This window comes from Bombina bombina, chromosome 4 (assembly GCF_027579735.1).
Source record: "Bombina bombina isolate aBomBom1 chromosome 4, aBomBom1.pri, whole genome shotgun sequence".
Lineage (NCBI taxonomy): Eukaryota > Metazoa > Chordata > Amphibia > Anura > Bombinatoridae > Bombina > Bombina bombina.
In genome coordinates this window covers 1,116,900,368-1,116,922,921 of record NC_069502.1, presented here as the reverse complement: position 1 = coordinate 1,116,922,921, position 22,554 = coordinate 1,116,900,368, and the positions used below count along the sequence as shown (strand labels likewise).

At 43.4% G+C, this 22,554-nt stretch overlaps 1 protein-coding gene across 2 annotated transcripts in view; it reads left to right on the top strand.

The window, feature by feature from the left end:
* PACC1 (proton activated chloride channel 1) overlaps positions 1–22,554 on the top strand; it is a 226,370-nt gene that overhangs the window by 188,141 nt on the left and 15,675 nt on the right. For both annotated transcript variants that reach the window (XM_053712437.1, XM_053712436.1), the window contains one exon: positions 20,120–20,227. In XM_053712437.1, the coding sequence (XP_053568412.1) occupies positions 20,120–20,227 (108 nt within the window). The remainder of the gene's footprint in view (positions 1–20,119; positions 20,228–22,554) is intronic.

Below are 22,554 nucleotides of genomic sequence, written 5' to 3'. Positions count from 1 at the left end.
GATTCTCACAAGAGAACCTGCACTCCATATTTAACAAGCAGTGGTCATCAGACCACTGCTTCCCTACTCTTGTCTTGTCTGACTGGGGAGATTGACAGCTCCTGCCCGTACGATCAGCTGTGCGTGGGCAGGGGGCGGCACTGCACACAAGCGCAAAATAGAGCCCCTGTCTGCCTCAGCTTGATAAATTGACCCCTATATGTAGATTGAGGTTTATGACTGCTTAGAGATGTTAATCTCAGATGCTAATTCTCTCCTTCCTAAATACATAAGGGTGGTTTGGTCCAAGTGAGACCTCTTGGAATTTAAGGAGTACTTATAACCGGAAAATCGAGGTTTCATAGCAATATGTTCAATATAATTGTTTTTTATGTGCTTCTTTTTGCACATTGTTTAAATTGTGGACCAATTCTATCATCATGTGTTTATTTTCTCTATTAGTATGGTCATAATGTGTTAATCTGCTATGACTGTTGAATAGACACTTGTCTTATGATGTCTTTGCTCATAACCTCAGTAAAAGATTATTTTATTTAAAAAAAAAAGGAAATATTGTAATAGTAAAATGTGTTAGAGTATTTTTTTATTGTCTGTGTTTGTGTCTGTTTCTTTCTAATAGTTGTGAGAGTCCACAAGACCTTACTCTTGGGAATTACATCACCTGGCCACCAGGAGGAGGCAAAGACACCCCACACCAGAGTTTCAGTATCCCTCCTCTTTCCCCTTCAATCCCAGTAGTTCTTTGTCTTGTCAAGGAGAGGACAAGGATAAATGTGTTCATTGAATTACATTAGTTTCTTCAATCAAGTTTTTCCCTCAATGGAAAGTTCCTAGAATAGAGGGATAGAGGAGAGTTGTGCAGTATAAATCTCTTCCTCAGCGTCTCATTAACAAGCAGACCATGGGTGTTGCATGGCAGTGCCTTTGCCTCCTCCAGTCTAGTCATGGTGTGTACTCTCCCATCAAGGTCCTACACTGTTAGTTACAGCTAAGGACAGAGCTACACTGCAGCATTGCTCTATTATTATTATTGGTTATTTGTAGAGCGCCAACAGATTCTGCAGCGCTAACTCTATAGGCATCGCTTGTGTGTCAGATCACTGGAGGTGTCAAGACAGGTGATAGTCCTATACCAGAGACAATAATCAGATTTTAAACAATATAAATAAATATTTATGGAAACGTTAGGCTGGATAAGGAACTCTGGGAGTTCATACCGGCAGGTCATATCTACTATTTCTCACAGGTGGGAGGTTTTTCTGAGTGCCTCCTAAAAACTCCTCTCCTTATTATGCTATTAACCCCTTGGTAGAGGGCACCTTATTATTTGGCACACATGGAGCAGACTGAGGCTGCAGCCACTGATTTGATCATAACTGAAAGTAGTCCCTCAGACATTGAGATACCTATTGACAAATGTTTAATGTGCAAGTTGGTTACTATCTGTGCCCCAGCGCAACTTTGCAGTTTCTGCTTATCCTCTGCTCTACAGTCTCATTCTCAGGACCCTAGCACTAGCCCTTCTGTGAGTCATCCACCTGTATAAATTATGCAGGGTAGCCCCAGATTTTAAATCTCATTTACAAATCTAAACATTTCCTCAGGATCCTCTTCAAAGTGCCATACTCCTGCTAAACCATACAGGGTCAAGCGGGTGCAGGCTTTGGATGCTATCAATTCCTCTTGCAGTTCAGATTGCTAATTTTTTTTGGAGGAATCTTCACTGAATCTGAAAGAGAACCAGAGGAGATTACTTTTCAGTTGGATCATCTCGATCCTTACTTAAAGAGATTTTGAGAACTTTTGGGGTTCAGGAACCTAAAGTGGTTGAGGACAAAGCAGTACCGAGGTTAGATTTTATTTTAAGACCTAAGTCCAAGGTCTCTGATTCTTTTCCTGTCCTGTCATTAGTGTCAGAAATAATTTGTAAGGAATGGGACAAGCCTGGAGTTCCATCGCCTACTGGTACGCCATCGCCTACATTCAAGAAGCTTTTCCTGGTTCTGGAGGGAAACTTGCAATTGTTGGGGACTATTGCTATGGTTGATGTTGCTAGAGGACAGTACTTTCAAGTATCCAATGGATGAAAAATTAGAAGGTTACCTTAGGAAGGCCCTTTTACAGGGGGGTTTACTGTTTCAACCCGCTGTATGCATTGCAGTGGTAGCTGGAGCTGCGGCTTTTTGGTGCGACTCCTTAACAGATCTAGTGTCAGTGGAATCTCCTTTAGAGGATACCCAGGATAGAAACCATTTTTTACAGACAGCAAATGCCTTAATTTGTGATGCTATCATCCAGATCATTCACATTAATTTAAAAAAATACGGCACTCACAGTTTTGTCGCAAAGAGCTCTTTGGCTAAAATCTTGGTCAGTTGACATGTTCGTTCTCTAAGTCCAGACTATTATTTTTAACCTTTAAGGCAAAGAGTCTATTCGGTCCGTGATTGGACTTGAGTATTTCTACTGTGAAAGGGGGTGGGGAGCCTCAGGATAAGAAATCTAGGCCTATGGGAAAATCTGGTGCCCGTTTTCGTTCCTTTTTCCAGAACAGGAACCAGAGATCTTCTTTCTCTCAGAAGACTGAACCCTCCAAGTCTTCCTGGAGATCAAATCCAGTATGGAGCAAGCCCAAGCAGACCAAGAGTCCAAGTCCGCATGAGGGTGCGGCCCCCCACCCGAATTCTTCTCTTGTAGGTGGCAGACCAAGGCTTTTTTGGGAAGCATGTGCTCAGTCTGTTCAAGACCCTAGGGTTCTATAGATTGTTCTAGAGATTGTCTCCCAGAGTTACAGAATAGGCTTTAGATCTCGGCCTCCGAGAAGGGGAGATTCATCTTGTCTCACATTTCTAAAAGACCGGAAAAGTGAGGGGGCCTTTTTTTAGTGTTTACACAATTCAGATGACATGGGAGAGATCGTCCCAGTTCTATTGGCAGACCAGGGAAGAGAGTTTTATTCAAACGTGTTTGTTGTTCTAAAGAAGGAAGGGATTTAAAGACCCATCCTGGATCTCAAAACTCTAAACAAGTTCTTAAAGTTTCCTTCCTTTAAGATGGAAACCATCAGATCAATTCAGCCTCTGATACTTCAGGGTCAATGTATGTCCACAGTGGACCTGAAGGATACATATCTACACATCCCAATCCATCGGGATCATCATCAATTCCTATGGTTTGCTTTTCAAAACAAGCACTATCAGTTTACAGCTCTCCTGGTCTAGCTATGACTCCCAGGATATTTACAAAGGTTATAGGAGCTCTTCTTACTGTGATTGGGGTTCATGGAGTAGCGGGAGCTCCTTGCCTGGACTATATATTGGTACAGGCGCCATCTTTACCTTTAGCAGTTGCTCGTACAGATAAATCACTCTGTTTTCTTCACAAGCTGCAATGGTATGGGTCAAGATCGAGAGATTGGAGGTACCATTTGTTTTGGAGGTACCATTATCTTTCCTAAGATATGGTGAGTCCACAACGTCATCAATTATTAGTGGAAATATCTCTCCTGGCCAGCAGGAGGCGGCAAAGATGTTAAATAAGTATCACTCCCCTACCCATAGTCCCCAGTCATTCTCTTTGCCTCTGTTAATGGAGGAGATGAAGTTTAGTGTCTTTAGTGTCTGAAGAAAGGATTTGGGTATAGCTGTAGTCCACGTCAATCTCTGCTGCAGAGTAGTGGTGGCTTTTGTAATTGCAAAGGTCAAAAGCCTTCCTCTTCCGCTTCCAAACAGGAGCAATCCAAGTCCTCTTGGAGACCCAGTTAGTTCTGGAACAAGGGGAAGCAATCTAAGTCAGCATGATGGGTCAGCCCTCAGTCTGGAGTCTGATCAAGTAGGGGGTAGACTTTACCTGTTTCCATCTAAAGGGGAGGAGAGTCCACTGCTTCATTAAATCACTTGTGGGAATTAAGAACCTGGCCACCAGGAGGAGGCAAAGACACCCCAGCTAAAGGCTTAAATATCTCCCCAACTCTCCTTGCAGTTATTCTTTGCCTTTCGTCACAGGAGGTTGGCAGAGAAGTGTTGGAAGATTCGGAGGAGTCTCTTATGGAGGGTAGTACTCTTCACAATGGGACTGGAGTTTTAAATAGTCCTGTCAGGCTCTCAGTGAGAGCATGGGTGAAAGTTAGAGTCCGGAGATGCAGGGGAGTTCTCCTGTGAAACCATCCTGACTCATATTAACAGCTCCTTAAGCAATCAGCGTTGAAGAGTTTCGCTGCCTGCTTTTCTTCTCTCAAGTCCATGTCAGGAGTGACGCTACTAACCTGTCACACTTGAAGGGCTGTGTTCCTGTTCCACGGCGTTGATTCTGGTATGATCGTTTCATATATATATATATATATATATATCCAATTAGCACGTGTTCCAGCACTCCAGCTTCAACTAATAATGAAGCACCTGGGTGCAATCCTCAATGGATTGTAGATAAGAGCGAGGAAAGGGAGGGCACTCTCAGGATTTATATACATCAAAGTTAGTTTATTTTTTATTACAACGTTAGAAAGTCATAAGGATAGGTCGACGTTTCGGCTTACATAGAAGCCTTCATCAAGGCAAATGAACAACTCACAACAGCGACTTGCAGCCGCACACAACACCACCAGCAAAACAGGTGTTGTGTGCGGCTGCAAGTCGCCGTTGTGAGTTGTTCATCTGTCTTGATGAAGGCTTCTATGTAAGCCGAAACGTCGACCTATCCTTATGACTTTCTAACGTTGTTGTTATAAACAATAAACTAACTTTGATGTATATAAATCCTGAGAGTGCCCTCCCTTTCCTAGCTTATATATATATATATATATATATATATATATATATATGTATATATATATATATGTGATAACGCAAGAAGTCAGGGTCACAGTGTGACTCCTTTATCTGTATAGATTTAGGGTAATACCCTCGGAAGGGGGGTTATAGAACAGGGGGGATTTTAATAATCATAATAATGTTTGTGTGTTTTTACTGCACTTGTGTGAGATGAGGCTCTGTCATTGTGGAACAGTTAGAGAGATCGAGGCAGGCTTTTTTGTCTCATCTCTCGCTCAGTGCAGGGGCAGTCCTGCATGGCACTCCATGTGACCAGGTGTGGCCTCAGTAACTTCCTCTTTTTCGACCTGTGTTCGGAGGAGACGAAAGCTGTTTCTGGTAGTCCAGGTCATAGGAGGTGGTGAGTGCTCCGGCCATTGGGATATAACGGTGCCATTTAATTAATCATCAAGTCTGTAATAAAGGCGCAAGCTATGGAGGACTTTGATATGTTGGAGGAGACTCCTTCTTTATCTAAAACTACTAACTGTGTATTCTGTGAGGAGCTTCCGGTGGAACCGCTGTTACAACTCTGTTCCACATGTTATGACAATGTTACTACTTAGAAAAAAAAGTAGCATTTAGTACAACCGAGCCGTCCACCTCTGAGGGTTCTCCATCCCGCAAGATGTGTTCCCTAAAAGCATCTCCAATTACACATGCAGTTCCCCATGGCACTACTAACACTCCCGCGGGAGGGGTACTTTGGCCTCCAGATTTTGCCGATCATTTGCAGACGGCGGTCTCTGCAGCCATAAATGCAATGCCTAGGCCTACTAAGCGCAAGTGGGGGGTACAGCTCAGCTATCTGTCTCAGGGTTGTTCGACTCCGCTGGATACTTTGGACAGATTATCCGCAGAGGAGGACAATTCCGAATTGTCGGAGGGTGTTGCCTCTGAAGCGGTATCGGCTACTTCTAGGCCTCCGTCCACCATGGAACCAGATTTCAAGTTTAAGATGGAGCATTTGCGTTTCCTACTGAAGGAAGTGCTTGCTACGCCGGAGGTTTCGGAGCCGAAGATACCGGAGGAACCTTCGATCCCTAAATTGGATAGGGTTTACGAGGACAGGGTATTGCCCCAGGCCTTCCCGGTTCCTATCAAAATGGCGAACATTATTAAAAATGAATTGGAGAAACTAGGTTCGCCTTTTTCTCCCTTGTCTTCTTTTAAGAAGCTTTTCCCCATTCCAGATGCACAGCTTGAACTGTGGGGAACCGTCCCTAAGGTGGATGGTGCTATCTTCACGCTCGTTAAGACAACGACCATTGCGCTTGAGTATAGTTCCTTTTTTAAAGAACCCATGGATAAGTAGATGGAGTCTATGTTGCGGAAGATGTTCCAACTGATGGGGTTCGTTTTCCAACCGGCGGCGGCTGATGCTGCAGTGGCTGGGGTGGCTACCTATTGGTGTGATGCACTAGCAGCTATGGTTGAGGTGGAGACCCCCCTCTAGGAGATTTTGGATCAAATCAAAGCTTTAAGGGTAGTGCATTAGTTAATTTGTGATGCTAACATGCAGATTATTCGCCTGAATGCTAAGACGTCAGGATATTCTGTTTTAGCTTGCAGGGCTCTGTGGCTAAAATCGTGGTCTGCAGACATGACATCTAAGTCTCGCTTGCTTTCCCTTCCATTCAAAGGGAAGATTTTATTTGGCCTGGGCCTGGATTCTATTAGATCTACAGTCACGGGTGGCAAGGGCGCCTTCTTACCTCAGGATAAGAAAGCCAAACCTAAGGGATCTACTTTTCATCCCTTTCGTGTGGACAAGTCTTAGCGCTAGCAGCCTTCCGCAAAATCTGAGCAATCCAAGGGTGCTTGGAAGCCAGCAAACTCTTGGAATAAGTCTAAGCAGAACAAGAAGCCTGCTGAGTCAAAGTCGGCATGAAGGAGTGGCCCCCGAGCTATCCTTGGACCAGGTAGGGGGCAGACTATCTCTTTTTGCGGGGGCCTGGAGGGGAGACGTTACAGACCCTTGGGTCCTGGAGGGCATCGACCAGGGGTATAGGATAGGTTTCAAATTGTATCCGCCCAGAGGCAGGTTCCTCCTGTCAAACATCTCTTCGAAACCAGAAAAGAGAGAAGCCTTCCTGGGATGTGTGAGGGATCTCTCATCTCTCGGGGTAATCATCCCCCCCAACCTCACCGACACTTACATTATACTTATTAACCCCTAATCTGCTGCCCCCAACATCGCTGACACCTACATTATATTTATTAACCCCTAATCTGCCACCCCAACGTCGCCGTCACTATTCTAAATTTATTAACCCCTAAACCTAAGTATAACCCTAACCCCCCTAACTTAAATATAATTTAAATAAATCGAAATAAAATTCATATAATTAAGTATTTTATTCCTATTTAAAACTAAATACTTACCTATAAAATAAACCCTAAGCTAGCTACAATATAACTAATAGTTACATTGTAGCTAGCTTAGGTTTTATTTTTATTTTACAGGCAAGTTTGTATTTATTTTAACTAGGTAGAATAGTTACTAAATAGTTATTAACTATTTAATAAATTACCTAGCTAAAATAAAGACATATTGACCTGTAAAATAAAACCTAACCTAAGTTACACTAACACCTAACACTACACTATAATTAAATTATTTCCCTAAATTAAATACAATTAAATACAATTAAATAAAATTATCTAAAGTACAAAAAAACAAACACTAAACTACAGAAAATAATAAACAAATTACAAGATTTTTAAACTAACACCTAATCTAATCCCCCTAACAAAATAAAAAAGCCCCCCCAAAATAAAAAAGTCCTACCCTACACTAAATTACAAATAGCCCTTAAAAGGGCCTTTTGCGGGGCATTGCCCCAAATTAATCAGCTCTTTTACCTGTAAAAAAAAATTACAAATCCCCCCCAACATTAAAACCCACCATTCACACAACCAACCCTACTCTAAAACCCACCCAATACCCCCTTAAAAAAAAACCTTACACTAACCCCTTGAAGATCACCTTACCGGGAGAAGTCTTTATCCAACCGGGCCGAAGTCCTCAACGAAGTCGAAAGAAGTCTTCATCTAAGCCAGGCGAAGTGGTCCTCCAGACGGGCAGAAGTCTTCATCCAGATGGCATCTTCTATCTTCATCCATCCGGCGCGGAGCGGGTCCATCTTCAAGACATCCGACGTGGAGCATCCTCTTCATCCGACGGCTAACACTGAATGAAGATTCCTTTAAATGACGTCATCCAAGATGGCGTCCCTTCAATTCCGATTGGCTGATAGAATTCTATCAGGAATAATTTAGTTAATGACAGTAATTTTTATTTAGATTTCTTTTAATTATATTTAAGTTAGGGGGGGTTAGGGTTAGACTTAGATTTAGGGGTTAATAACTTTAGTATAGTGGCAGCGATGTTGGGGGCGGCAGATTAGGGGTTAATACATGTAGGTAGGTGTCAGCGATGTTAGGGACGGCAGATTAGGGGTTAATAATATTTCACTAATGTTTGCGAGGCGGGAGTGCGGCAGATTAGGGGTTAATATATTTATTATAGTGGCGGCGATGCGGGAGGGCCTCGGTTTAGGAGTTAATAGGTAGTTTATGGGTGTGTACTTTTTAGCACTTTTATGCTACGGCTTTGTAGTGTAAAACTCTTAACTACTGACTTTAAAATGCGGTACCAGTCTTGACAGGAGAGGGTCTACCGCTCACTTTTTGGCAGACTCGTAATACCGGCGCTATGCAAGTCCCATTGAAAAAAAGAGGATACGCAATTTACGTAAGTGGATTTGCAGTATTGCCAAGTCTGGCCAAAAAAGTGAGCGGTACACCTGTACCTGCAAGACTCGTAATACCAGCGGGCGTTAAAAAGCTTTTTAAACCTAATGCAAAACTCGTAATCTAGGTGAATGCATGTTATTGACAGCTTAATAAGACCTGGGACGTCTCCCTATGGTCTGGATGACAATAATTAAGAAATTTCTTTAAAACAACAGGTTCTGGGAGCTCTTCTTGCAGTGGCGAGTGCCAGAGGAATTGCGGTGGCCCCGTATCTGGACGATATCCTGGTCCATGCTCCATCCTACAGTCTGGCGGAGGATCATTCGAGAGCTCTCCTACTACTACTTCGATCCCATGGGTGGAGGATAAGTGAGGGGAAGAGTTCATTGGTTCCCAGCAACAGGGTGGAGTTCCTGGATACGATAATATATTCTTCTGCAATAAATATTCTTGACAGACCAGAGACATTGCAAGCTGGTGTCCAACTGTCTAGCCCTGCAGACATCCTCCAGGACTTCTATGGCCAGATGTATGGAGGTGATCAGGCTCATGGTATCCAGCAAAGATGTCATTCCATTCGCCAGGTTTCATCTCAGATCTCTGCAGCTGTGCATATTGAGACAATGGAACAGCCATCATTCAGACTTGCCCCAAGAGAAGACGGGTGAGGGAGTCCCTGTCTTGGTGGACCCGAACATTGTCGTGGGGTTTTCTTTCCTGAGACTGTCCTGGGAGATTGTAACCACGGATGCGAGTCTATCAGGTTGGGGTGCCAGAAGGGCACAAGGCAGATGGACTCGAGAGGAACCGAGTCTACCTATAAACATTCTGGAACTTCGATTTTCAACTCGATTTTCAACGCTCTAAAGGCTTGGCCCCCTCTGGAGTCGTCCTAGTTCATCAGATTCTAGTCGGACAACATCACCTCGGTGGCTTATATAAACCACCAGGGGGGGGGGTGAGAAGCTCCCTAGCGATGAGGGAAGTATCTCGGATTCTGGAATGGGCAGATACTCACAATTGTTCATTCTCAGCAATCCACATTCCGGGTGTGGACAACTGGGAAGCGGATTTTCTGAGCAGACAGACGTTTTATCCAGGGGAATGGGCTCTCCACCCTGAGATGTTTGATGAGATCTGCAGCAGATGGGGGATGCCGGAAATAGATCTCATAGCGTCCAGTCTCAATTACAAGCTACCCAGATACGGGTCGCGATCCAGGGATCCCCAGGCGGAACTTCAATTTTATCTACATATTTCCACTGTTGCCTCGAGTAGTGGTCCGCATCAAGCAGGAGCGAGCTTCAGCTATTATGATTGCACCATTGTGGCCGAGGAGGACGTGGTTTGCGGGTCTAGTGGCAATGTCGTCCTATCCGCCGTGGAAGTTACCTTGTCACAAGGACCTGCAAGTTCAAGGTCCTTTTCTTCATCAAAATCTCGATTCTCTGAGGCTGACTGCATGGAGATTGAACGCCTAGTCTTAGCCAAGAGAGGTTTTCTGGAGATCGACACCCTCCTCCAGGCCAGGAAGCCAGTCAATAGATGCATCTACCACAAGGTGTGGAGGACCTACTTGTCCTGGTGTGAGGAATGAGGATACTCTTGGCACAAAGTCAGGGTATCCAGGATTTTGGACTTTCTCCAGGATGGTCTGGATCAGAGGCTTGCCGCCAGTTCTCTTAGGGGACAGATCTCGGCTTTGTCTGTACTTTTGCATAAGAAGCTTGCAGAGCTTCCTGACATTCAGTCCTTTGTTCAGGCTCTAGTTAGGGCCAGGCCAGTCTTCAGGAATCCGGCTCCTCCTTGGAGCTTAAACTTGGTTCTTAAGGTCTTGCAGAGGGCTCCGTTTGAGCCTATGCATGCACTTGACATTAAGGTTCTTTCATGGAATGTCCTATTATTACTGGCTATTACATTGGTGCGCAGAGTTTCTGAGTTGGCAGCCTTGCAATGTGAGCCTCCCTACTTGGTTTTTCATGCCGATAAGGCTGTTCTTCTCACTGGATTGGGATTCCTTCCCAAGGTGGTGTTGAGTCGTAACATCAATCAGGTAATAGTAGTTCCTTCTTTGTGTCCTAACCCTTCTTCTTCGAAGGAGAGGTTACTTCATAATCTAGATGTGGTTCGGGCGCTGAAGTTTTATCTTCAGGCCACAAAGGAGTTCAGACAGAATTCGTTCTTATTTGTGGTGTATTCGGGGAAGCGCAGGGGACAAAGGGCCTCTGCCACTTCTCTATCTTTTTGGTTGAGGAGTATGATCCGTCTGGCATATGAGACAGCGAGACACAAGCCTCCTGAGAGGATTGAGGTTTACTCGACTAGAGCTGTAGCTTCTTCTTGGGCCTTTAAAAATGAGGCTTTGTCAGGGTGCCAGGAATCAGACTGAGATGAGAAGTGCAAAAATAATCACACCTTTATTAATAGCAAAAAATAATAAAAAGTCCACAAGTCAAATAACAAGCCAGGAGTCAAAACCAGAGCTGGTAGTCAGACGAGCTGAGTCAGGAGCCAAAGCGAATAGTCAGACAAGCCGGAATCATGAACAAGGGAAAAAGCAAAGTCAGGAACAAGCCAGGGATCAGGAACGACAGGCAGGCAGGTAATACACAGGAACTCTCAGAAACAGGTCTGAGACAACGCAAAGGCAACGCATACTGAACAGAGGCCCTTTAAATAATAAGTGATGACATCACAATTCTGAGACTGCATCCTGTCTCACACGGATGATGCACCAGTCTGGCCATAAAAGGAAGTGCAGGAAATGAGCAGCATCCCCCACAATGCACCATAGTCAGCAAGAGAGGTGAGTAAAATGGCTGCCAGCAGCACATGGCAAACAAGTCAGGAAAAAACCTTGACAGTACTCCTCAACGACCCCTCCCCCATGGGAGGACAAAAGGCTTATTGGGGAAACGGGCATGGAAGGCACGGAGGAGGGCGGGAGCATGAACATCAGAGGAGGGATCCCAAGAACGCTCCTCTGGACTGTAGCCCCTCCAGTGAAACAAATACTGTACACGGCCCCTGGACATACAAGAGTCAATAATGCTGCTGACCTCATACTCCTCATGGTTGTAAACAAAGATAGGATGGGTACGAGGCAACACAGTGGTAAACCGATTACAAACCAATGGTTTCAAGAGGGAGACATGAAAAACATTGGAGATGCGCATAGCAGGAGGAAGGTCAAGAGCGTAGTCCACAGGATTAACCCGTCAGAGTATTTGAAAAGGACCAACATAAAGGGGAGTCAATTTATTGGAAGGCACACGAAGGTTCAAGTTGCAGGAGGATAGCCAAACTCTCTCACCAACCTGGTAGGAAGGTGCGGGTAGACGCCTACGATCAGCCTGGAACTTTTTTGCGCTGCATAGAATGATGAAGGCAATCCTGAATCTGCACCCACGTGGAACGGAGTTGCCGGAGATGCTCCTCGTAAGCTGGAATACCCTGAGACATGAATGAATCTGGCAACAAGGATGGTTGAAACCCATAATTCGCCATGAACAGGGATAACTTGGAGGAAGCATTAATAGCACTATTACGAGCAAACTCTGCCCAAGGTAACAGTTCAGATCAATTATTTTGGTGATCTGAGACATAGCAACGGAGGAACTGTTCCAGAGCTTGATTAGACCGTTCCGCAGCCCCATTGGATTGAGGGTGATATGCCGAGGAGAAGGAATGCTGGATCCCCATTTGAGCACAAAAGGAACGCCAAAATCTGTAGACAAACTGGCTATTCCGGTCCGACACTATCTCCTTGGGTAACCCATGTAAACGGAAGACCTCCCGGGCAAAAATTGAAGCAATCTCCTGAGCGGTAGGCAGCTTCATCAAGGGAATGCAATGTGACATTTTAGAAAAACGGTCAACCACCATAAGGATAACAGTAATGCCATTGGAAACAGGGAGCTCGACAATGAAGTCCTTGGAAAGATGTGTCCAAGGACGCTCACCATTAGCAATAGGTTGAAGAAGACCCACAGGAAGATGTCAAGGAGTCTTATTCTGTGCACAAACTGAGCAGGAGGCAACATATGCAGCAACATCAGAACGAAGACCTGGCCACCAGAATTGTCGAGTGACGGACCAAATCATTTGGTTCTTGCCTGGGGGACCTGCGGCTTTAGGATAGTGGTAAGTGTGCTAAAGTTTAGTTTGAAGATTCTCAGGAACAAAACACTTACCACTAGGTTTCTCAAGAGGTGCATTGATTTGTGCATCCAGGATCTCCTCCCCAAGGGAGAAGTCAAATTAGTACGTATGGTAGCCAAAATATGGTCAGGAGGTATAACAGTAGGTACAGACTTTCACCTTGGACAGAGGCAAAAATTGTAGAGAGAGGGCATCAGCCCTAACATTCTTACTACCAGGCAGGTAGGAGACCACATAATTAAACCGAGACAAAAGTAGCGCCCATCTGGCCTGTCGGGGTGACAAATGTTTTGCTTCAGATAGATAAGTTAAATTCTTGTGATCAGTTAGAATGAGGTCTGGCATGCTAGTACTCTCGAGAAGATGCCTCCATTTCTTGAGTGCCAAAATTATGGCCAGTAATTCCCTGTCGCAGATTTCATAATTGCACTCTCTCTTACAGAAGAAACCACACGGATGCAAGGAACCGTCAGGCGTAGGGCGTTAAGACAAGAGGGCACCTACTCCAGTCTCAGACGCATCGACCTCAATTATGAAAGGCAGGACAGGGTTAGGATGAGCCAGAACTGGAGTGGCAGCAAAGGCAGTCTTAAGACTATCAAAGGCCTTAATGGCAGTAGGTGACCAATGGAGTGGATCGTTCTCTTTACGGGTCATGTCTATGATAGGTTTGACCAAGGAAGAAAAGTTTTTAATAAACTTTCTATAGTAATTGACGAACCCCAAAAAACGTTGAATAGACCAAAGACCAACTGGGCGAGGCCACTGCAGAACTGCAGATAAATTGTCAGGATCCATGGAGAACCCTGCAACGGAGATAACATAACCTAGGAAGGTTACTTGAGTCTGATGGAACTCACATTTCTCGAGTTTACAAAACAGGCCATTCTCACGTAGTCTCTGAAGAACCCGTGTAACATCAGAACGATGAGCCTCAAGTGTGGGTGAGTGTATGAGGATGTCGTCTAAGTGCACCACAACATACTGTTGCAACATATCTCGTACGACATCATTAATAAGTTCCTGAAAAACAGCAGGAGCATTACATAGGCCAAAGGGCCTTACAAGATACTCATAATGCCCACTCCTGGTGTTAAATGCTGTTTTCCATTTGTGGCCCTCCTTAATCCTAACACTCCTCTCAAATCAAGTTTAGTAAAGACCGTAGCTCCCTTGAGGCGGTCAAAGAGTTCTGTAATGAGCGTAATAGGGTAAGCATTCTTAATGGTAAGACGATTAAGACCCCTATAATCAATGCATGGTCTTAACTCGCCACCCTTTATCTTCACAAAGAAGAAGCCAGCCCCTGCAGGAGAGCAGGATTTGCGGATGATCCCCCGCGACAGAGCATCGGCAACATACTCCTCCATAGCACAATTCTCTACAACAGACAGAGGGTAAACCCAGCCCTGAGGAGGAATGGTTGCAGGTCTATGGCACAATCGTAAGACCTGTGAGGAGGCAACGTACCAGCACGCACCTTGTCAAAAACGTCTAGGAACTCTCGGTACTCCTCTGGCACAAGTGCACAAGACTTTAACTGGTTTCCGAAGACAAGTGGAAATACATTGCGGGACCACGACAAAATTTCGGATCTGCACCAGTCGAGACTGGGATTGTGCTTTTAGAGCCAGGGATAACCCAGAACAACCGGAAAATGCGGAGAGTTTATCACCTGGAACTGGAGGGTTTCAAAATGGAGAGCCCAGCAGGCATGGACAAAGGAGCAGTTTCGTGAGTAACGAGTGCGGGCTGAAGGGGCCTACCATCAATGGCCTCAATAGCAAGCGGAACAGACCGAGGCAAAACAGGAATGGAGTGCTTTGATACAAAAGCACTGTGAATGAAATAGCCCGCAGCACCGGAGTCAACAAGAGCCTGAGTGACTATGGAGGAGTCCACCCAGGAAAGGACAATTGTGACCAAAGGTTTCTCCTTAAGCGGTTCCAGGGACGAGGATAGACCACCCAAGCTCTGCCCCCGACAGGACCTTAGTTGTGAGCGTTTCCCGGCCGTGTAGGACAAGACTTCAAAAGGTGGCCCTGTAACCCACAATAGAGGCAAAGCCCCTCCCTCCTCCTAAAGGCCCTCTCCACCGCAGAGAGATGCATGAATCCCAACTAGGTACCTGGCGACTCGGGACCAGGAGGCATGGGAGGAGAGGGAGGCATGGGTGGGAACGAACACGTAGGAGACAACGGAACAGGAGGCTTCTGCAAGCGCTCCTTGAAAGAGGGCCTCTCTCTGAGTCTGATGTCAATTAGGATAAAAAAAGACACCAATGCCTCGAGATCCTCAGGTAAATCTCTGGCAGCAACTTTGTCTTTAATTGTATCAGAAACCCAATGAAAGAAGGCACCAACAAGGGCTTCGTTGTTCCAACCTACCTCTGTGGCAAGCGTACGGAACTCAATAGCATACTGAGCAACAGATCTTGTACTTTGCTGAATGGACATGAGACGTTTAGCAGCAGAGGAGGAGCGAGCCTGAACATCAACTACCCTTCGAAAGGAGGCCACAATTCAGGGTAATTTGAAATCACAGGTTTATTAGTCTCCCACAAGGGATTAGCCCAGGCAAGAGCTGTGTCAGAGAGTAACGAGATGAGAAATCCCACCTTAGCTCTGTCAGAAGGAAACGCCTGAGGTAACATCTCAAAGTAAATGCCCACCTGGTTCAAAAACCTTCTGCCCTGAATAGGATCGCCTCCATATCGCTGAGGTAGAGGTGAAGAACCGGACATGCACCTGGTAGGCATAGGTGCAGCAGCAGAAACATGAGCATCCATACCTTGCGGGACACTTTGGTCCAAATGTGCAGTGCAGGTCAGCAGGGTTTGCAGGGCTAGTGCAAATTGATCCAAGCGGTGATCCTGTACATCCATCCTGGAAATTATGGCAGGTAAAGGTGGATTATTAGCACCATCATGATTAATGGCCTTTGCGTAATGTCAGGGTGCCAGGAATCAGACTGAGATGAGAAGTGCAAAAATAATCACACCTTTATTAATAGCAAAAAATAATAAAAAGTCCATAAGTCAAATAACAAGCCAGGAGTCAAAACCAGAGCTGGTAGTCAGACGAGCCGAGTCAGGAGCCAAAGCAAATAGTCAAGACGAGCCGGAATCAGGAAAAAGGGAAACAGCAGAGTCAGGTACAAGCCAGGGATCAGGAACCAGGAAGGACGTCAGGCAGCCAGGTAATACACAGGAACTCTCAAAAAACAGGTCTGAGACAACACAAAGGCAAAGCATACTGAACAGAGGTCCTTTAAATAATAAGTGATGACATCACAATTCTGAGACTGCATCATGCCTCATACGGATGATGCACACCAATCTGGCCATAAAAGGAAGTGCAGGAAATGAGCAGAATCCCCCACAATGCACCATAGTCAGCAAGAGAGGTGAGTAAAATGGCTGCCAGCATCACATGGCAAACAAAACAGGGAAAAAACCCTGACAGGCTTCTATGGAGCAGATTTGTAAGGTGCCTACATGGTCATCCTTACATACTTTTGCTAAATTTTACAAATTTTATGTTATTGCTTCGGCGGAAGCAGCTTTTGGGAGAAAGGTTCTGCAGGCTGTGGTGCCCTCAGTATAGGGTCCACCTCCTTTACCCTCCCGATTTCTTCATTCAGTGTCCTCTAAAGCTTGGGTATTTATTCCCACAAGTGATGAATGAAGCAGTGGACTCTCCTTCCCTTTAGATGGAAAACATAAATTATGCTTATCTGATAATATCCTTTTTTCATCGTGGGGAGGAGAGTCCACTGCACCCGCCTGTTCTCCGGTGGGCGGAGCCAAATTTATTTTTGTTCTTCTGGCACCATTTATACCCTGATATTTCTCCTACTGTTCCTTGTTCCCTTGGCAGAATGACTGGGGGATGAGGGGAGTGGGGGAGGTATTTAATCTTTTGACTGGGGTGTCTTTGCCTCCTCCTGGTGGCCAGGTTCTTAATTCCCACAAGTGATGAATGAAGCAGTGGACTCTCCTTCCTATGAAGCAAAATAAATTATCAGGTAAGTATAATTTATGTTTTTATCGGGAGTGGTTACAAGATGTCCCAGATCCTTGGGCTGTGGGCATTGTTTCTCAGGGCTACTTGGAGTCTTAACCTTGTTCTTAAGGTTTTGCAGCAGACTCCGTTTGAGCCAATGCATTCCATAGATGTTAAATTATCTTTGAAGGTTTTTTTTGTTGCTATTTTTTCTGCAAGGAGAGTTTGGGAAATCTCGTATTTACAGTATGATTCTCCTTACCTTATCTTTCATGCGGATAAGGTGGTCCTACACACTAGGTTGGGTTTTCTTCCTAAGGTGGTTTCAGTTAGGAATATTAATCAAGAAATTGTTGTTCCTTCTCTCTGTCCCAATCCTTCTTCTCATAAGGAGCGTCTGTTGCACAACTTAGATGTAGTGCGTGCTTTAAAATTCTATTTACAGGCGACTAAGGGTTTTCACAGTCCTCTGCCATTTTTGTTTGTTTCTCAGGAAAGGGTAAGGGTCAGAAGGCTACTGCTACTTCTGTTTCCTTTTGGTTGAGAAGTAGGACAGCAGCCTCTTGAGAGAGTTACAGCTCATTCCACTAGGGCTGTGTCATCTTCTTGAGCTTTCAAAAATGAAGCTTCTGTGGAACAGATTTGCAAGGCTGCAACTTGATCCTCTCTGCACACTTTTTTTAAATTTTTAAATTTGATACTTTTGCCTCGGCTGAGGCCTCTTTTGGGACGAAGGTTCTTCAAGCGGTGGTGCCTTCTGTTTAGGTCTACCTGTCTTGTTCCTCTCCCTGGTCATTTTTATCCTCTAGCTTGGGTATTGGTTCCCAACAGTAATTGAGGACATTGTGGACTCACCATATCTTATGAAAGAAAACAAAACTTATGCTTACCTGATAAATTTATTTATTTCCGGATATGGTAAGTCCGCGACCCCACCCTTATATTTAAAGGGACAGTATACTGTAAAATAGTTTTTCCCTTAATGTGTTTAAAATTGCTTTTTTTACCAACTGCAGAGTAAAAAATGGATGAAAATTAGCTTTTTAAGGCTTATTTGTGTATATTAATGCTCTGATTTTGTGTTTTGAAGCCACAACCTTATAAAATGGATTGAGCTTGTAGGTATAATCAGATCTTATTACTGTATCACATTGTGCACATATACCTGCTTCTTTATCTTATATCTGTCCTTAAAACAATCACCAGTACTTTGAGAGAACAATGGAAAATCAACATTTTATTACCTTATCTCTGCTTTATCCCACTGGGAGTGTAATTTCTTCTGCTGGCTGTGTTTACAAAGCTTATCTATAGCTGGTACGCGCGGCCACAAACTTTCAGAATAGGTGGGGATACCACATGCTAAATTAACAATTTAAAATGCCAATATAAGGGTAAAGGAGCTACATGTAAACAATTTAATACACTCCAGCAGGTAAAGTGGATCATTAGGAACAAATTAAAGGGGAGAAAATTTTTGAGTAAACTGTCCCTTTAAGACGGTTATTTTTGACTAAACCTCAGGCACCTCTACACCTTTGTGTTATTCCTTTTTCCATTTCCCTTTGTTGGAATGACTGGGGATTATAGTTATAGGGGAGTGATACTTAACAGCTTTGCTGTGGTGCTCTTTGCTGCCTCCTGCTGGCCAGGAAAGATATTCCCACTAGTAATTGATGACGTTGTGGACTCATTATATCCGGAAAGAAATCCATTTATCAGGTAAGCATAAATTTTGTTTTTTTATGTTTCCTCCGATCTTTCTTCTTCCTAGAGAGATGGCACGAATAACGAAAGCAATGTTGGCAATATCTTTAGCTTAAAGAGTTTCTCAGTAGCAACATTTGGAAGCAGAGAGTTATGGGACTTATGGTGCTTTAACCTTAAAGGGACAGTTAACCCTTAATGTTTCTCCCCTTTAGTTTGTTCTCAATTATCCATTTTACATGACTGAGTGTATTAAATTGTTAACAAATAGCTTGTATACATTTGAAATATTTGATTTAGCTTGTGGTATCCCTACCTAAACTGAAAGTTTCTATACTTTAGTATAGGCTATTGACAAGTTATGTAAACACAACCAGCAGAAGAAATTACACTCCCAGTGTAGGAAAGATAATTAAATTTTTGTGTAAAGTGTAGGGATTTGGTATACAGACAGATATAAGATAAAGAAGCAGGTGTGTGTACAGAAATATATATAATGACAATGAGATCTGCTTTTTACCTGCAAGCTTAACCAATTTTAATAGTTTCAAAGAACAAACCCTGCTATTTCATATACACAAATAAACCTAAAGAAGCAATGTATAATACATTTTATAACTAGTTATTTGTAATACAATAAGGGAAAAACTATTTTACAGTACACTGTTCTGATTTTTATATATGCATTTCAGACTACATACACACGACTAGGTACATACTATAAATACATTACACAAATAATAAACACCTGGAAGATGGGGTGATGAATAAAATGTTATATTGTAAATTAAAGCACAAATCGGATAATTGAAGTAATACACATACATTGCATCTTAAATTCGCTAAATACTTTTCTGGGAGATAATGTGTGCAGACTTGATGAAATATAAATTATTCTATAGGGATAAATTAAGAGTCTGATATAAATGACTATCCTCCAAACTCATTCCAAATGTTGAGTCATATTATTTGCACCCACCAACTTTGTTTGCAAACTAGTGACATCCATGGGGACGGCTTTTTTTATTTCTATATGTTTTCTTTATAAGTAATGAATTTGTATAGACATATAAGTTGCAAATCAACTTAAAATCCTTATCAAGCTTCACAGTAAAGTACTACTGAAAAAAAGTCTGTTTCCTCTTTTGAAATCATTTAGCGTACTAGTATAGGTCATCAATTAAGACTGGACTTTTAACCAGGATAGCCCAAACCCAGAAAACCTACTTTGTCTAGTGGTTATAAGATTTTTTCTTACTGGCACTTTTATTTTTGCTTGTTGGGAGCCACCCTTAGCCTGAGATTGCCTTACCCATAAAGCATTTAGGTTTTTTTTTTTTTTTTCAATTCAGCTAATGTTTAGATAATTAGGGGCTTTACATAGTGCAGAGATTGTAAAGAACTAGTTTGTTCACCGACAGTGACCATTGTGAGTCACATGTATTCCACACAACCACAGTGATGTCTTGGAGCATTCAATTATTTTTAGAATTGTATAGCGTATAATATACTCCGACATTTTAGAACGACACCTAAAAAAAAAAATCCAAAAGTTATTGACTACGTATGATGTACTGATTTAATACATTGATTATTTATAATACTTTAAGGTGTAAGAATATGTTAATCAACATAATTAAATAGCTCATATCCATTTATCACCTTGTTATTTCATTACAGACAAGTGTTGTGAATTACATTGACCGAAGGCCAAATATAGAAAAAGGGGATCAGCTGTTTTTTGTCGTGTTTGAATGGAAAGATCCTTATATTCAAGAAATTCAAGATGTAAGTATATTTTTCTAAATAAATAATAACATTATGTAACAACACCTGTCCTTATGGCACACCAGAATTTAATTGAGAGGAGTATGATTTGGCAGCAGGTTACGTGTCTCTAGAGTAGATCAACAGAAAGTTCAATACTCCACAGCACCAAGAGATTAAGCAATTTTCTATTATTGTCTTACAACATCAGACAGAATGAATATGCAACGTTTCTGGACCTTAGTCCCTTAATCATGCGTATCTAGAGTAGATCAGACCTACAGTAAAGGGAAAGATAAAGTGATTCTCGGTGGCAGGTATAATCTATTATTTCCCTTCAACAAATACATTTTTCATGTGAGAAAAGAGCAAATTAATTGTCTTTTATTTTAATCTTATGTATTAATATATTCAGGCACTAGAGGGGTTTGTTTCCTTTTGCCTTTATTATTATTTATTATTATTATTATTATACTTTATTTATGAAGCGCCATCATATTCTGCAGCGCTGTCCATGGATACAGATCATTTAAATAAAACAATAGTATAAAACTTCTAAGACTAAGAGACAGGACAGAATTTACAAACACATACAGGAGGAATCGAGGGCCCTATTCCCATGGGAACTTACAATCTAGAAGGGTAGGAGGTTGAGAAACAGGAGGTGAGGACTGCAAGATTGAGAAAGATGTTAATGCAGAGTTAGAGGAGGGAAATGTTGTTAGATAAAAGAGATATTATTGAGTTGGATGGTAGGCTTCCCAGAACAGAAAAGTCTTCAGGGAGCATTTAAAGGATGAAAGATTTGGGCAAAGTCTGACAGCACGAGGGAGAGTGTTCCAGAGGGTAGGTGCTGCACGACAGAAGTCCTGCAGTCTAGCATGAGAGGAGGTGATAGTCTCAGAAGCAAGGAGCAGGTCATTGTTGGATCTTAGTGGGCGGGCTGGAGTATACTTGTTGATTAGAGAGGATAGGTAGAGGGGAGCGAGTTGGTGAGTGCTTTGTGAGAATTTTGAATTTAATTCTGCTGTGTATGGGGAGCCAATGAAGGGAGTCGCAGGGAGGTGCAGCAGATACAGGTGGATCAGCCTGGCAGAGGCATTTAGGATGGATTGAAGAGGGGAGAGGCGTGAAAGAGGAAGGCCAGTAAGTAGGTTATTGCAGTAGTCAAGTCGGGAAATAACAAGGGAGTGCATTATTTGCTTTGTGGTGTTAGCGCACAGAAAAGGTTGAATCTTGGAAATGTTGCGTAGATGGTTGCGGCAGGATGTAGAAAGCGATTGGATATGGGGGGGGGATAGATTTGAGTCAAGTGTAACTCCAAGGCAGTGAACTTGGGGCGATGGGGAAATGGTGATGCCGTCAACAGGGATAGAGAAGTCACAGGTCAGCGTAGAGCTTAAAGGGGGGGATAAGAAGGAGCTCAGTCTTAGACATGTTAATCTTTAGGTGGTGAGAGGCCATCCAGGAAGAAATACCACATAAGCAGTTGCTGACATGAGAAAGGACAGAGGGAGAGAGAGCAGGGGTGGAGAGGTAGATCTGGGTGTCATCAGCATAGAGGTGATATTTGAAGCCGTAACTGTTGATAAGTTTACCCAGAGAAGAAATATAAATGGAGAAGAGTAGAGGACCCAGAACAGATCCTTGAGGTACTCCAACAGACAGAGGCATTAGAGAGGAGGAGTCATTGGCAAATGACACAGAAAAAGACCTGTGAGAAAGATAAGAGTGAAACCAGGAAAGAGCAGCGCCACAGAGGCCAAAAGAGCTAAGGGTCTGTAGGAGGAGGGGGTGGTCAACTGTGTCAAAGGCAGCTGAGAGGTCAAGTAGGATGAGTATGGAGTAGTGGCCAATATTTTTAGCAGAGAGAAGATCATTCATAACCTTGGTAAGGGCAGTCTCAGTTGAGTGTTTGGGCGGAATCCGGATTGCAGGGGGTCAAGCAAGGAGTTGGCGGGCAGGAAGTGGGTTAGGCGATTGTAAACTAGTTTTTCAAGGAGTTTTGATGTTAGTGGGAGCAGTGATATCGAGCGGTAGCTTTCAGGAGAATTAGGGTCAAGGGAGGGTTTTTTGAGTATGGGAGTGACTATTGCATGTTTGAAAGAAGATGGGAATGTGCCGGTAGAAAGAGATAGGTTGAAGATGTGTGTAAGAGCAGGAGTGAGGGTAGAAGATAGGGAGGGTATTCGATGGGAAGGTATAGGGTCGAGTGGGCAGGTAGTGAGGCGTGAGGAAGATAGCAAGGAGGAAACTTCATTCTCAGTGGCTGAATGGAGGATGCAGAGGGTGGCAGAGGGAGTAGCAGAGCCCGTTGATGGAGTATTGCAGGTTGGTGTTGGGATGTT